The 17482-nt window shown below is 37.8% G+C and overlaps 1 protein-coding gene across 1 annotated transcript in view; it reads left to right on the forward strand.

The window, feature by feature from the left end:
* The window catches only part of b3glcta (beta 3-glucosyltransferase a), a 58303-nt gene that overhangs the window by 16372 nt on the left and 24449 nt on the right, over positions 1–17482 (forward strand). Inside the window, 2 exon segments of the mRNA XM_018665298.2 lie at positions 4451–4490; positions 14134–14243. Coding sequence (XP_018520814.1) covers positions 4451–4490; positions 14134–14243 — 150 coding nt within the window.

Genomic DNA, 17482 nt, shown 5'->3' on the forward strand with positions numbered 1-17482 from the left:
GGTCTGTCCAGAGGTACAGAGACTTGCATTACATGCAGCATGAATGCAGGAAGGTCCCTGTGGTTTGATTACACTGTCTGTGTTAACATTTAGTTTTTGGTCTTTGGATAGAGGTATATTATAAATTCAAATTCATAGGGTAAAACTGGTAATATATTCTATATTTTTCTCCCTGAAAAGACCAAAACCCTTAATGTGTTAGTCCAGTTCTCAGTACTTTCTGAGTACTCTCTGTCTGCAGCTCTCAGGCCCAAGCCCACTACTACTAACAATATAAATCTTTTGATTTTGGTCTTTTTTGTGCTGAATTTATATTGATTAAATGATAAATGTCATTTTTCAAGGAAAAGCAGTGAGTAAAAATGCCAACCTGTTGTAAATTCTCAAATGTGAGTATTTGCTCCTTTTCTTTTGGGTTTTGTTACAATACAAAACACTTGAAGAGGTCAGCTTGATCTGTGGTATTTTTTTTATTTTATTTATTTATTGACTAAACAATCAATAAATAAATAGTCAATAAGCAGATGAATTAATAATGAAAATAATCATTTGTTGCAGCCCAAGTCTTTTCATTGGATTTGTTGGCATTGTGTCATCACACATGTGGCTGGCATCAATGAAAAACATGTTAACTGTTAAACCTGTCAGTTTTGAGTCTTTGTGACAAACTTAAATCAGCAGTTTTAATATTCAGTTGCAGTCAATAAAATGAAGAAAAAGGCTGTGTTAAAAAAAAACAAACAACAACCTAAGAATAGCCAGTTGTTCACAGTAAGCAGACATTTCAAGTCATTAAGTCATTATACATTAAGAGGTTTTGCCTGTGTATGAATGATGACTTTGAATGAAATTGTAATTTCTCTCCTTTGGCAGCCTGACATGGAGGAGGTATACAAAAGGCATTTTAATTCATAAACTGCTCAATGAAAGCATCCCCAAAGTGAAGCTGACAATTTGCACGTTACCGACAAATTATTTTATTCTTTAAATATGGAGTGAAGACATTAATTACGGTGTTCAGTCCTTCAGCTTCTTAGGGTGCTCAAAGTCCCCCTTAACAGCCAGTTTCTGTAAACATCACACGTCTTCCTCTAACATGTCAAAATTCGCAAAATCCTGTAACCTTGAATCATTCTTGCCATCAGTGAACAGAAAGCTAATGTGACCTGACTGGTCACTCACATCAGTGGAGCGCCTGTACCCTTGGGGATTGAGAGATGTAGCAGGGAGCCGTGTATGTATGTGAAGAGCTTCCAAATCAAAGGCAGAGATCAAAGGGGTGTCTTTGCTGGTGTCCTTGATTACATAACGGCCACATTAAGTAGGTTGAGGATCATTCTCAAAGAGTTTATACATGTACACATTGGCCGAGAAGCCCTCACAGCGATGCCGCTGCTGGTTCAAGGTGAAGCTACATGAGGCACAATTTTCTGTCTGTCTGCATCAGTGCTGTGTTGCCACAGATCAAAAGTGCTCAAAGGATGGTGAAACTAACCCCTTCAGATGGACAGTGTAGACTCATAGCAGTTCCTTTTTAACACCTATGGGTGTCTGATTCCTGCTGCAAATGGCTGACAGCCTGCTGTCAGATGGGATAAAGGAGAGTGTTACCTGTGCACAGAAGCATAGAAGGCCAAAACGAGCCGAGTTCTGTGAGCTGAAAAGAATTCTTCTCTCAGTAATGGTAAAAATGATGTTAGACCTGATTTGAGTTCACTCTGCCGCAGAATATTAGATCATTTACCAGAGAGAGATTTGTAGCCCTCATGTCACTCAACTGCAGGGATTTTATGACGTGAAACCAAGGAGCAGGATTTAAAATGGGGTATTTTGTTAAAGGCAGCAATAAGTTCATTTTTGATTATATAAATTTGAGGTGAATTCACATTGTTTTTTTAGCATGTTTTTACACTTGGATTATAAATTGTGTCTTTCAAAGGAAAAATCCATCTTAAAATGTCAACATGTAAATATCAGTCATATTTATCTATGTAATATATTGGTCTGTAGATACAAAGGACTATGAAGGAAAGAAATCCAGGATTTTTTTGTTTTGTCCTTGTTGAAGTCTGACATGTTTTATTTTATTGTTTTATTTATTAATCTATCAGAATGTGGTACGCATTCATCTAACACAGGCAAATGGAAAGGTATCTTGCAAAACATAGGGAGGCATTAAAATTGTGTTAGCACAAACTCCCTGTATAGCTTAAGCAGGTGTTTAAACCAAAACTAGCATTGCATTAATAAGCACAAAGGGCTGCGTTGATGGGGGTGTGCTGCTGCAGGCACAGGTGAGAGGATGAAATAAGATCCAAGAAGTCAAGGTTGAGTAATGCTTGCATGAGTTTGAAGTATAAACAGATGGCAACACATTGCACAACAAAAGTAATACAGTTTGTAAAAGAGAACTCAGCAGGTACACAGTAATCAGTAACAGTAGGACATAATCTACAGTTCAAAGAATGTGTATTTGCATGTAATTGATTGGCTAAAGCAGTGCCCTGGATGATGATATGGAAGAGCTTGAGCCAGGTTCAGTTTTTTTGCCAGATGACCCAGTGTATTTTGCCAGAGGCAGTTGTGTTGGGACTTCTCCTATGCCAAAATAATGGCCAAATTGAAATGAACAAGGAGGCTGCTTTTTCTCTGCATTACAATATTACAAAATAACTCTTCAAATACACAGAACATTACAAATTGATGTCTAACAGTGTAGGAGTTGCTACAGTTTGGCTAGATTTACAGATTTCTCATTAAAACCTGTCATAAGACATTACGGTCTTATTCAGGGTTATATAAAATCATGTAGTAGACACACATGCACACCTTACAAATGCACACACAGCTTTACACACACAATCAATATGATTGGTAACAAGTCACCAATCGGTTAATTCATCACACTGTAGGTCTTGATTTATTTTGTTTGGCAGTGACAGCATAGTGATTTACTGTTTCCTCTCTGCCCGAGAGCAGTGTTGTGCCGGAGGTGACAGAGCGAAAAAACTTTGCACCTGCCACTCCTCCATCATCACTACCATATTCATCCAGACAAGCTTCCTGTGCTCTTTAATTTGTTTTAGGATTTTTTGCCTCCTCCTTTTGAGTGGTTTTCCCTCTATATTAACCTGTTGTTATATAACATATAAGATTTTATATGAGTAATTATCTGATAACAAGTCAGATCCTCCTGGCTTATGAGATGTGTTTTTTCCTTGAGGTGCCTTCTCTCTTCAGCTAAGGAAATGATTTCAGAGGAGTAGTGTGTGATAAGATGAGACAGAAACCTTGTGGGCATGACTAATGCTACTGAGTCCAATTAAGCTGATGTCTTGTACCCACTGAATTAAATCACCCTGATATGATCTTGTCTGCCTGTGCATATATTTGCCTCTAACTCTGATCACCTGGAAAAATAAGAGAAGACAGAGCACAGACACATATGCACAAATCATTGCTGCATATATCTTAATAGTTGGTGAACTTTCTACTGTTATTTCTACATTCTGAAAACGTGCATGCTCGATGCTTGTCAAAACACCCTATCCAGGATTTGATTAATACAATAGGAAGATAGGAAGTGCAGGAAATATATGCCCTACAAAAAATAAATGTGTATTCATGACAGTTGCAGGAAGCTGTTCATGGGCAGGAAATTGGCTAAATTAATAGGTTGCTCTCTATTATGAAAATAGGTAGTCTTCTAAATGTGCTGAGATAGCGGATTACATGTAGGCTGGTTCACACAACTGCCAACAAACTACTGTGATTCCCTGTAACCACAGCACCACACCCGTTGAGAGTGAATTTATGACTTAGTTAAGCTCTCTGAAGGCTGCAACAGCTTGCCAGTGAAATGATTGTTAGTCTAGAGGAAGTGATAAATCAAAACAGGCCTCAGTTTGTCATTATCTATTAATACTCTGCCGCTCTCGCTCTAGAGCTCTGGAAACAGCCAGAACTTGCACGTTCTTGCTTTCTCCCAAGACTGAAAGACTTCCTCTGAAAGATGGAGGTAAAGACAGCTCTTCAAAGTTTGCTCGGATTGTGATTGATTTACTCATCCCTCCATGGTCTGCCGTGTGCACCGACAGCTCTGGAGGTGGAACAATGTTCGACGCCTTAATTGAGCTGAATGCTCAGAGCTTAAATGCTGCAGGCACAGAATCCACACAATTAGGAAGGACTAATGACGTGGGGTATCGCCCATTATTTCTGCAAATAACCCACGGGGGCTTCCATATTTAGAATCACAAGTCTTAATTAGTGATTAGGAAGAGAAAATCAAGTATTTAGCTGGAACCGAGCATCTTCACACAAGCCATTCTTGACAGTTCTCGCGTCTTTTGTTAAAACAAAAAGTGGATGTATGTAGGTCATTATTTGAAGACATGTTTGAACTGCTTTTTTTGATGCTGTAATAATTAAAAACTTTCTGTCTTTTCAGAGCCAAGATGATATGCATGTCATCCACAACAGTCAACTGGGTAAGTTTAAAAAAAAAAATCTTTTTCCTAATTAGTAAGAAAGTAAGACAACAAACAGAAGTGACAAAGAATGAAAAAAAAAAAAAACTGACATTTTAGATGACAGCCTGCAAATTACAGTGTAAATATTTTCTACACATAGAGCTGATTATGATTAATCAATTAGTCAGAAGGAAAAATAGTCAACAACTATTTTAATTGTTGTGAGGCATTTTGCTGTTTTTTTTTTTTTTTTTTTTTTTTCTTTTTTCTTTTTTATGTGATAATTAACTAAATATCTTTAGCTTCTTGACTGTTGTTTGGATAAAAGAAGACATTTATCACATTGTAGTAGTCCTTACAAAATTATAATTGGCTTTTTTCATTATTTTACAAGCTAAAGAAATAACTCATTAATTTAGAAAATAATAAAGAAAATAATTGTTAGTCGCAATTAAATACTGGTGGGTACAAGAAAAGAAGCACAGGGAATTGGGGAGTAACAGATTAGCATTTAGGAGAGACCCTGAAGTGAATTACACTTTAATTATCCAGTACATATTTAATAATTGGGGTAAAGACCGGGAACCAACAGGCTTATCCTTTATGTCCTTTTACAGTGTCTATGTCATAAAAAGGAGCTTAACACTTGAGACTCCTTAACCTTGTTAAAAATAAATAATGATAAAAAATAATTTGAATATAAAATATGATATAATGACTTAGGTGGTCACACTCTTCCTCATACTACTGTTGTCGTTAAACTACATTACATTTAATTTCTGGGTAATCACCTTGACTGTCAGGGGGACCCCAAAATTACAGTTACAGTTATAAGACATACAGTTTTATATCTACAGCTATAGAGATACACATCAATCTCCAGACACCAGCCAAATGTTTTATACCCCAGCAACAATAATGTACTCCATATTAACAACAGAACAACGGAAAACTTTTCACAATGTCATTTTCTGAAGTAAATTTTACTTGTAAGTATATCATAAGTTTTAAATAAACAATACCATAACTAATGTCATTTTGATATCACTTATGACTTTTCTTCTGTCAGTGCCCAGTAACTATATTATAGTACTATATAATCATTAAAGAGAGGTAAATTTATTTTTAATCTCTTTTTAACACAAAGTTGTTACTTCCTTATTTGTTAACCTCTACCCAGTAAGTCTACTGTATGTATTACACTACATATGTATTCATATTTGTATTCATATATATCCATTATATTGCTGATATCTTTGATCAAACCTGTGTTCATAGAGCAGGTCATATTTTGGACTCTGCTCTTGTGTTTGATATTTGGATCAGTTTGCATCAGTGGAACGAATTTGTAATGTTGGATGACATTCAAAGGAATGAACTATTACTGAGTATTTTTCAGTTTTAAGAGGACTGTATGCTCAAAGGATTGAAATACATTATCGCTTGATATAATCATGAATAGTAAATCTTGAAATGAAAAAAGTTGGACAGTGTGAAATTTAAATAGCAAGTGCTTTAAAATGAAAATGGTAACAAGGGCTTTTGTCTGATGCCTGCCTTGAAAATTTAATCTGCAGAGTTCCTGCTTTTTCACAAATACAGTCCCATCTCTTTATCGATTTGACGGCAACCAGGAATTTCATAAGTAGAGCAAATAAAAAGATCTCATGCATGCCTTTCATGCTTCAGGGGGCTCATACAATCACCATCTGAGGGCGATTTTCAGGAGCCTGCAGAGGAGTTTGGAAGCCAGTTTTCTGGACCTCTGCCTGTTGTTCATTCAACTGGGTCACCACAGACGCAAAAGCACACAAAAGCAACTTCATAATGCTCTCATTTGGCACCTCAGCACAGAGAGGAAATACAAACAGACAGCTATCTGAAAAATGGAGCTGCACTATCTGGCACCACCATAGTAATTCCCTTTGTCACACCAGAAAAGCTACGCTCGCCTGCAGAGAATATTGTTTGTGGGCAGGAATTCAAAAGATGAATAAAGGAAAATCAGAATTTCTATTGTCTTTACAATACAGTGAACATCAAAAGGTACAACTGGCTTATTTATTTTAAAGGAGCTCGTGACCTTTTAGAGGGTTTTAGAAGTAATCAGTCAAACAGTGTTTCTTTTGAGGGAGTAGAGAATGCCAAATCTGAATAGAATGCTGTCTCATTTTAAGTCTGAATAAAAAGAGGCACTATATATGCATTATGTACACACTGCAGTGTCTACATTATTACATCTCTTTAGAACAATCAGAGAGCAGCATGATTCCTGTGGCCATTTTGTGCTGCATTTGTTTTTAAAAATCAACTATGCTGCATCTCAACAACACACATAGATGAAACCTTGGAGAACATCACCTACCTAAATGCCTGAGGAAGACAATATGTTAAACATTGCTGAATGTTGTTCCTGCAGCTGTAAAAATATGGGGGCAATTTATACTGAAATTGTGCATGTATGTGTACATTCTCCATCAGGGCCCAAAGTCCTGGTTGAATGTAACATAACTTCCTATGAGACAATCATCAGATGGAATCAGAGATAGATGTTTGTTTCCAAGATTTTGTTTGGGGCTTAGGTGGCACAGTGGTACAGTGGTTCGCACTGTCGCCTCACAGCAAGAGGCTTTTCCGTATGGAGATTGCATGTTCTCCCTGTGGCTGCGTGGGTTTCCCTGCAGGCACTTCGGCTTCCTCCCACAGTCCAAAGAGCATGCAGCTTAGGTTAACTGGTGGTTCTAAATGGCCTGTAGGGTTGAATGTGAGTGTGTTTGTGTATATGTGTTGGCCCTGTGATATACAGGTGACTTGTTGCCACAGTGCCAACATAACTGTTAGTCAACAGGAGAGCCCTTCTTCTGTCATCTCTCTTCATCTTATTCTTCTCCAAATTAGTTTATATTATAGAACATTATATTTTGCAGCATCATAAAAAACAATTAACATCATAATAAAACAAATGTTGTAAAGCCTTTGGCTGTGTAGCCCAGTCAATTCAGTCAATTTACTTAATTTTCAGACTCGTAAGAAGAAAATAGATAAAATTATGAGGAGATTCAGTAATGAATAATAATAACAGTTTCAAATAAAGCAACTTTTTGAGTATGGAAAATAGTGTCTGATCATGTCCAGACTGCTCCTGCTGTAAGGCACACATACATACATGTATGGTATATGGAGGTAATGCATTTGTACATGAATAGCTGTTAATGAATTGAGAAAAGTTTGAGCCTGATTCAGACATTTTGATGTCTTATCTGCCAAGCACAGCTTTTTAAGTAAGTATATCCAGTGTATTACAAACAACAGTCAAGAAGCTAAAGATATTTAGTTATTTATCACATAAAAAAAAACAAAAACAAGACATTTATCACATTATATCCAGTGTATTAATGTTCTTATTGCTTATGTGATGTCTTATTGCGCCAGTTTGTACTAAAATCCAGTTGGCTATTAAGACAGACAACAGTAATCTATTACTTATTTTACTATTAGGTCACTTTTATATTTGGTTTACCTGTAAATGTAGGCAGTTAATGCATTTCACTTTAACATTCAGTGCAGATACATAGATTTTTATCTGGGTTATTGGCTGCTTCTCTAGAAAATCTTAGTCTTTTTCTATCAAGATTTCTTATTGCAACTTATTCCTAAAAAATTCTACACTGAGACTTGGTAAGGGAATCAAATCATATTACATTTGAAGTCATAAAAATCTCTTGAAATTGTACTTGTTCAGATTGTGTCCAGGCCTACTTATAGAGAGACACTGATTTGTGTAGCATGAATAAAATAGAAAGAAGTAAACAAAAGGTTAAAATCGCTTTCAGTGGCTGCATCTCCAGAGAATGGATGTGAACTTCTTGTACATTAATACAGAGATCATGAAGAATTGTCTGGTCAGTTATGATTTGATCTTCCTGGGCTGCATTGCATTATAGTTTAGTGATGCTACAGTGGTGGAGAAAATGAAATTTCTGCCTCTTTGACTCTTTTTCCTACAGTTTACTTTGGTCATGGCCACTATCTGTGTTTTTTAGTGTGATTGTTAAACTTGGTTGGGAAAATGTAAATGTCGAAATAAACCCTTGCTCTTTAAGAGAAATAACACCAAGCCAGATGCTTACTGTTGATGTTGTTGAAAAATAATGACCTATAGGTTTGGTTCTTTATCTGTTAGAGAAAGAAAAATGTTCCAGCAAATAACAGATGCAAGGTACATTGCCAGAAGCATTTTTTAGGTGGATTTTTCTTTGTTATGTATAGTGTTTTATAGTTGAGGGTATAGGGCAACTCGGTACCACAGACAGTGAATGGTACTGCTTGAGAGCAGAGTTGGTGTGCCAGAATTCAAATCAGATTATCACTATAACAATAATTAAGCCAAAGAAAGCAGTGCTACTGTCCCCTCTGCAGTTTTATTATACTCATGCAGTGGCTTGGAGCCAGCTTCCCCAGGCCAGGGGGGTACACATTGTACCTTCAAGAAGGTACAGTGCTCACAAGATGTTGACTGAACTCTTCCTGCATGCTGTCTAACATTCTTTGTCTATTTACTTTTCCTTATTTTCCGCATTTTTTTCCCTCTCACTTCTCACTAAGAGCGTCTGGCTGGTTGCCTGTCGCAAAACTCCTGATGACTTAATTTTGCAAATTAAAATAACACGCCACATCCATCCTCAAAAATGTTACAAATGGTGCTTTCATATATATATGTGTATGTTATATGATATAAAATTATGCATCTCCCCAAAAAAACTTCAGCTTTTTAGAAATTAGGGAGAAATAAGCTTATTTCCCAGAGGTGTCTCATCCATTTTGGTAATGCTGTAATGGGTAATGAATAGGTTTCATAGGCAAAACCTGAAATCTCTTGAGCATTAATTGCCTTAGCTTCCTGAATTATTGATGCTAAGTGAGGTTTAAGGGTTGAGTTCAGTACTCATTAGTCTTCAGCAGAGTTGTCCATAGAGTCATGAACTCTAGAGAACCTCTAATGAGTGTGATTATCACAGGCTGGAGACCTTTTTTCCAACCTTTACGTGTTGTATCTGCCGTGTGATTGTTTTGTATGTGTATTTTGCATTACTACCTGGAGAGAATTATGATGAGCTAATTTTTACAGGAGAATGACTTTTCCCTCTGATTGCTCTCCTCTTCTGCATACATCTCTTTCCCTTTCTCTCTCTCTCTCTCTCTCTCTCACACACACAGACAGACACACATACTTCCTTCTTTTCTTTGCAGTCGTAGTGTATCTCCCTATCTCCCTGTTGGTTTCCTTCCTCATTTCATTCCCTCTCTGTCTGCTATTTTCTTCTCTCTGTTTTACTGAGATATTTATGACACTGACCTTTTCGGCAGTAAGCTGAAAGTTAAATACACCATGCTCTCTATTGATCTTCTGCAAGGCAATTAAAAGTCTGTATTAATATGAGAAGAAAGCTGATAGAAAATCGTTTCACTTGCTGCATGACACATAGGCCTGGATCACACTAGATGATTGCCTATAGGGAAAGTAAATTATTTTTATATGGCTAAATCAAACCTCTCAACAGCCTAAAAAGTTGGCTGCATTGAATTTGGGATTCCAGATTGAATATCACCGGATGTCTGTGGATTGGCTATTAAATCCTGGTGCTGCCTGGTGTGACGGTCACGGTTAGGTTGGTCAGGAAACTGCAACCCAATTCTCTTCGGTGCACTATGTCTCTTGGATGCGCCGTTTTGGACGTGAGGATAGGAGAGATGGAGGGGAATTTTTTAGGAAAAGGCTGATTGTGAGCAATCTCGTCTCTGGGAGTACAATGATGTGAGTCAGTGGAGTGTAGCAGGTTTTACACCAGCACAATCAGCCACTGGATGTGGAGTCAGGCCTGCCGACTATGGAAATGAGCTATTGACATCCTCTGTCATCTCTGAATATGTGCTGGCAATGAAGAGCTCTGGATCTGTCATGACAGTTTCATTGTTCCCACAACATCCTAATGGCCCCACTCGCAGAAATCTATCCCTCTAGACTTTTACAGATGTTTGTCATTGAAATTGCACTATTGATCTGCTTCCCATCCCTTTGCTCCTCTTTTGTCTCTCTGAATTTTGCACTAGATTTAAAATCCTGCACTCCAAATTTAGCCACACATTTCATTTGTCCACTGCGAGTTGCCATTGCGATGGATGCATGTTTATTTAACTATGCGGATGGAGATACTCCAGGCTGAAATGAAACGTCCCTGTGACAGTTCTGGTGACTACACACACCTGCTCTGTGACACTGATGGAGATGACAGAGCTGCAGGAGTGCCTAGAGGTCAGTGTGCTCTCAGCTTCTCTGCCACTTGGCAACGTCTGCTGTCCTGCTCTAAGGAAGTGTCACCATTGATTTGTGTCAGTGAGGGGACAACACTGCAGGGCTAGGCCACTATGAGAGCACACAATCTACACTCAAGTGCAGATATTTACTACACCCTCCCGTACGTGTGCACACACCTAGGAACACAAACACGTTTTAGTTCATCAGCCTTGATTCTTTAATCAGTCTAATCCTCTCCCCTCTTATATGCAGAGATGATGAAGTGAGTACACACAACACTCAGAGCCTTCACACAGAGTTTGCTGTAGACCAGATGCTGATGGCCTTTAAAGTGTGGCTCCATGCACTGAGAAAAGCATCAGATCAGAGAGAGTAGGAGGCAGAATTCTCCTGTGTCTCATTTCAACCAATATATTTCAAGGCCGGTATATTGTTTTTTTTCTACGGTGTGGCCTCTATGGAATACTGAAGCAGTGAGGGGAGATAAACGAACACTAGACTCATGCTTTCTAGTTCCACTGGCCTCAGTAAAATCAGTAAAATCTGTATTGAAGTGACCAGGGCCTTGGCTTCATTTCCCGGGGGAACCTTCAATCTCTTATCTCATTTCGTAATAAAGGCCATATACCAAAGTATTGGAAATTTGTAGAGGAATGACCAGAGTTATTACAATTGATGCTGAGGGGGTCATTAAGGTCTAGACCAAATTTAATAGCAATCCTTGCAGTTGTTGTTGACAATGACATTTCACTAAAAAAAAAAGCAAACAAACAAACAAATGTGTTCCTCCTGATGGTGGTAGAGGATGAGGATGTCAGGGTGCCACCAAAGTAGGATTCATCATTCTGGGAACATGGGGACCCAGCAGCCATACTGCTGGCATGAGAATGTACAGAGAAAGTGTTCAAACCATAATTTAAAAAATAAAACAAGAAAACCAATGGGTTGTATGGGTTTAATGGGTCCAATATGAAGCTCTATGCTCTAAGACCTGAAATAACTCATTGCTCAGATGACACAACAACCTGAAGACCAGCCATCAAGAGTAGATACAGCATTGTACCACTCAGAACATGTGGCTATCCCTTATCCAGTCAACCATCCACCAACCACCCTAGCTTACCCACAGGCATCTCAGCACCAGCAGTCTCTTAAATGCAGGTGTAATCCATGTACAGTTTCTTCAGAAAATGCAGCCTTTTTAAGTTTATATTCTGATTTATATTCTCAGCCTGAAGACATCATTGGATAATCTCACCTAACCACTAAAAAGTGCTTTGTGATATCATTGGCACCAAAGACATTGTATTAAATCTTTGTCGTATAATTAAATACAGGTAGATGTATCAATTGTACATTCCTGTCTGCCTCGTGCCAAGGGAGTGGCACTTTTACCTGAGAGAAGAAGGACACAGGAATGATGGAGGTGAAGGCAGAAGGGCGCTATAACAGGATCTTTCCTTTTCCTCTTTTCTCCCCGTTGTTTGATGATTAATCGAAACCCATTAGTGTGGAGCCAAGGCCAGTGAATTCAGTCTTAATTAGTTTCTTTTTTTACCCCTCATTCTCCTCTGCTTTGACATAGGGTACGCATTATCTACACAATGAGGGATTGGCAAACTGCTTATCAGATTTTGCTGTTAGTCACATGCAGCTGGTATTATTGCTATACTGTGCAGTATCAGGAGGCTGGTACCTCACCTGGGGCTTTAAAATGCTGTGCTTTATGTGAAACCAAATGCACACACACGTACACACACATAGTCATTCATTTAGCAAACTCAGCAGAAGGACAGTTAGAGGTGGTATAGTGGTATTCACTCTCTAAGCTCAGCTCCAGGCAGAGGTTAGATCTGTTGGGAGATGGACACGCTGAGATTTAGCAAGTAAATCCACCCCCTCACCAGGGCTACAGGATGAATGGGATCTTTGTTATGAGCAGAGCAAAGGAGCGACACACCCACCAACACTTAATTAAAAAGATCTGACACAGATACTGTACTCTGACATAGTGTCTACCCCTGACCCCAGCGCTAATATCTGAACCCAGGTAGGGAATAGGTTCAAGTAGTGTAATTGAGGAGGAGGCAATTCATCTAATCCTGCCATTGTCAGCACTCGCCCTTCCCCTCTTTGCCTGTATTGCTCTTGCACAACTATTCCAAAGGGAAGATTATAGACCTGTCAGCAGTGTCTGTTACTTATTTATGTTTTGAAACACTAAAATACTCTTAGTCAGCTAATTTTGCAAAGCTTCATGGGAAAAATTCCCTCTGGTAATCATAATTTATGTCATGGTATACCCTTTATGACCGACCGTATTCTGTGCAAATACTTAAGTAGCTAATTAAAATGTCTAAAGCAAGTGAGACGTATTTGGCACAGAGCCCGTTATGTTTGTTTGAGCACAAATTAAGAGGAAAGTGTACACAAAAAGGCCAGCACGTCTCATTATTGGGAAGTTTCTGAGCTGCCTGTCATAGCAGGCAAAACTCTGACATCTCTTCTGCTTCTTACTTCACACCTGGATATTGGCTCCCACTTCACAGTTCTAAATCCTTGAAAAGCCTTTTTGTTGTCACACTCGTTCCAGCCAGGTGCTGCAGACTTTATTTTGATGTGAGGGACAGCTTACAGGATTTAGGAGTTGTCAAATGTAATTGTACAGAGCCAAAGACAAAATGACAGATTATTTTTTTTATTCTCTTTCCCCCAGGTCCACTGGTCTAGTTTTGATTGTACTGGTCGTGAGAGCCACAGGGTTTATGTGGACTTGTTTGTGCAGCCAATGTCATTCTTCACTGAGCTGTGTCACTATTACTGCCCTGTAAATGGATTTCTCATGAAGAGAAACTGCAGCTAGCTGGGTCAATGACAAAGATGGTATCTAAACATTTCGTCAGCATTGGAGCAGCCTGTATTAGCAGTTTTTCAGCAGACATTATTGAGCGAGTGGCTCCTTGTTAACCTTGGCCTTAATATGCAGTAACAATACCTTGTTTTACTGACAACGCAGTTGTGTCTTTAAGCCAGAGGTGAACAGCTGGGCTAAGTCAACCTTTTGGCTGTTACTGCACCTCAGAGAAAGACTTCTCTGACTCCTAATCTTTTATTAAGTAACATAGTCTGGGCTCTGACATTTACATACTCTCTCCCCGAGCCAATTAAGCTCTTGATGAGCTGGTTATTATTACCAGACCAATGACAGAGATTAGCAAAAAGTCACCTCGGTTATTCAGACTGTGGCTCTTATCTTGTCTTGCTCTCAGAAGGTCATCGATTGGCATGATCCTTTTTCACAGTATGCGAACAGTCTCTCATCTCTGTCCTTTTGTGTTCCTCCAGACCTGCGGGAGATAGTATTCATCATCCAAAGTCAAAGCAACTACTTCCATGTGAGGCAGGCAGAAAGACGGAGAGCAGATTTACTCAAGCAGGCACACAGTCTCACAGAGGTAAGATTCAAGTCACCTTTTACTCACATTAGCATACACACATGCTCTTATTTTGGCATACAAAGAGCATATGAAAGCTCACTTAATTTTAGTAGAAAAATGTGTGGTAACGATCACAACTTTGCAGAAGTCACATCTGAATATGAGATGTTGTAAGCTGTATAAGTTGCCACATGGTGTCAGCACAGATTTTAAAAAATGATTCAAATATTTTATATTTTTTAATTGGAAATCATTTGGGAGAGAATACACATGGCATGATTTCACTACACAGACAAAGAGCTTTGCCAAGTGTTTGCCATTTGTTACACTATTACTCAGTACTCATAATTCTAAATATTGAATGATGGTATGAAGAATTATTCATGGTACCCTCCAGATTAAACTTCTAAAGTACATTTGAGTCCAAAATATGAAAGTGTATTTTAAAATATGCAACATTCTCTGCTCCTTGTGACATCAAATCATGTGCTTACTTATAATTTTATGGATTTAGGAAATCCAGACATTTGCGTGGCTTTGATGTTCAGATATGTATCGCTCTACTCAACAAGTCAACCTTCCATTTCTGGCTACTTGCAGTTAAATTTTTAATGAGAAATGATCATCATCCAAAGGCATATGTTCATCCTAATGAATATTGTAATTCCTGCTTATAATTCAGATACTCCAAAAAAAAAAAAAAAGGCTGGAGGAAAAGAAAATATACACTTTCTCCAGGGAACTACGCTCAGCATTTCATGTAATTTGTAAAATTTCAGTGAGCATATCAGCATCATGTCAGAGGAAGACAGAGAGCACATTTGCAGGTCAAAATGCCTTTTGCTTCTGTTCATTAAATCTCCTCAGAGCCAGTTGAAATGTGGTGTAATATATTGGTTGTATTTTGTTTGGTTAAATAGTGAATGTAGCATCACTAATGACAATATTACAGTAAATTAGATGAAGAAACTGCTTGCTGTGTTTCCTCTATCAAGGGACCAATTTAGATCTCTAGTTTCAAGTTTATATTTCTGCGGTGGTGGATTTGTCTCAGACTCAAAAACCTTATACATTGTCTTATTCTCTTACACTGCTGGATGCCATGCACTTTTTGTCTACATTAACATTGACTGATTGTACCAAATTGACAGAGGAAAGTGAGTCATTATGTCTCTGTGTAGCATTGTTATTATGGTTTAAAGGTCTCAAAGTATTTAGTATGGCACACCATTTAAATACCATACTCTTTGAAGATTACTGCACATCCTTTTGTTTGTCTACAACAGAAATCCTGAGATCCTGCACTCCACCCCGAGCACAAAGCCCAAAATAAATGTGACAGCTGTCCTCCCAGTTTTATTATTATTGAAATCTGATAAGTCAAAATTTGTGAGACAGACTTTGAGTGTCTGGTTGTCCACAATTTGCAAAAATTGCTTCATGTTTCCTGTCATGAATAGTGGCATCAGTTTGTGCCAGTAGATAAGATTTGTCATGAAAAGATTTAGTTACACTAATGGACGTCAAACTTTATGAGACGAGACAGACTTGATTAATACCACATCATGTTGTGTTTGCATTTATGATCTCAGAGATGTCTGGCATCTTCGTATCTGTGGCATGTGATTACATAAACTAAGAGAATTTTAATCAGCAACTTCTGGAAGAGGCGGAAGTAAAGGCTTGACAAGCTTTTCAAATAGATACAAGATCAGACTCATGATCAAGTTGAGTTATCTTTCACAGAATCAGAATGAAAATATGTTAAGTCTCATGTGTACCTAGAAGGCAATCAGAGAGCACCTGCTAGTCCTACACCAGGTGCCACAGCATCCTCAAAATTTTAGACAATGTTAGTAGAAATGGAAAATCTTAAAAGATTTCAATTTTGTATCCAGACCTGTATGGAGGATAATTCTACCCAAAATTAAAATAAAAAAAATGCTAGAATAAATCATGAAAAGCCAAATATTAAATGTCAAATGGAAAAGGCCAATAAGGTGGGCAAGGGAAATGGAAAAATGAAAACAAAAATCATTCCCTTTCCAATTTTTATATGTATATGTGTTACCTTTCCATTGCATATTCCAATGTAACCTTTTGCAATAAAGCAACATCTTAACAATTAAGATTTTCAGTTTTCCATTTTCAGGGCTTTGAATTTCACTTTAAATTCTTAATTCCCATTTCACAATATCCATTTGTCATTACAACTTGTAATTATAGTCTACTTATCCCATGTAGCATAAATACAGTATAATGGTAGTTTATTTGTTAGATCTCCCAAGAAGGTTATATTTTCACCCATGTCTGTCTGTTGTTTATTTGTAAGCAGGATTATGCCAAAAGTACTGAAATGATTTGTGCCAAACTTGTTGGAAGGATGGGGCATGGGCCAGGGGAGAGCCCATTAAATTTTGTGTCTGTGCAGATTCAGGAATTTCTTTCACTTTCTTGAACATTGCGATAGGAGATAGATAGGGCATTTTTATTTACATTTTAAAATCATCCTAGAACTACATCTACATAGACACAATTACAAAAAACTTCATGTGCATGAAAAACAGACTAAGGCTAAGACTAGCATTTACTGTCTATTGTGAAAACTGCCTCTGAATTGTAGCATCTTTGTTGCTGGATTTCACACAATAAAAATGCAGCAAAAAATGAAGCAAAAGCAAAAAACAAAAAATAACTGGTTACGCTTGTAACATCAGAGTAGATAGATAAAATTTAAACTCTCCCATTTATCTTATTTACTACCACCCCCAACTTCTTAAGTCAAACATGATTTACAACCAACCATCCACCACTTCAGTCCTTTCTCCGAGGCACAACACACAGAGGCTTATAATTCTGCCATTTAACAGTATTAGAAGGTATTCTTGGGATACTGAAGGAGAAAGATCAAAGCCAAATAATAAAAGAGATTTACTCAGTTTGTATCCCCTGAACATGTTTGATGTACAGTTTGGAAGGTTTTGCACAATTCCCTGAAAATATCTTGAAATCAGGTTTGAGATATAGACAGTGGAGACATTAGAGAAATGAGATATCCTTTGATTTCTGTTCTTATTCAAGGCAGAGGGTTTAGGTTTTGGATGAACTGTTGTCATTCATCTTTGACTTCCTTTTCTGTAGGAGAGAAAATGACCACTATTCCAATCAAAAGCATTATAAGACAAAAAATATTAGAATATTTTTTAACTTCTGAAATGAATTAAGGTGACTTAGTGTCACAAAAGATGTGAAATTTC

This window comes from Lates calcarifer, linkage group LG21, assembly GCF_001640805.2.
Source record: "Lates calcarifer isolate ASB-BC8 linkage group LG21, TLL_Latcal_v3, whole genome shotgun sequence".
Lineage (NCBI taxonomy): Eukaryota > Metazoa > Chordata > Actinopteri > Centropomidae > Lates > Lates calcarifer.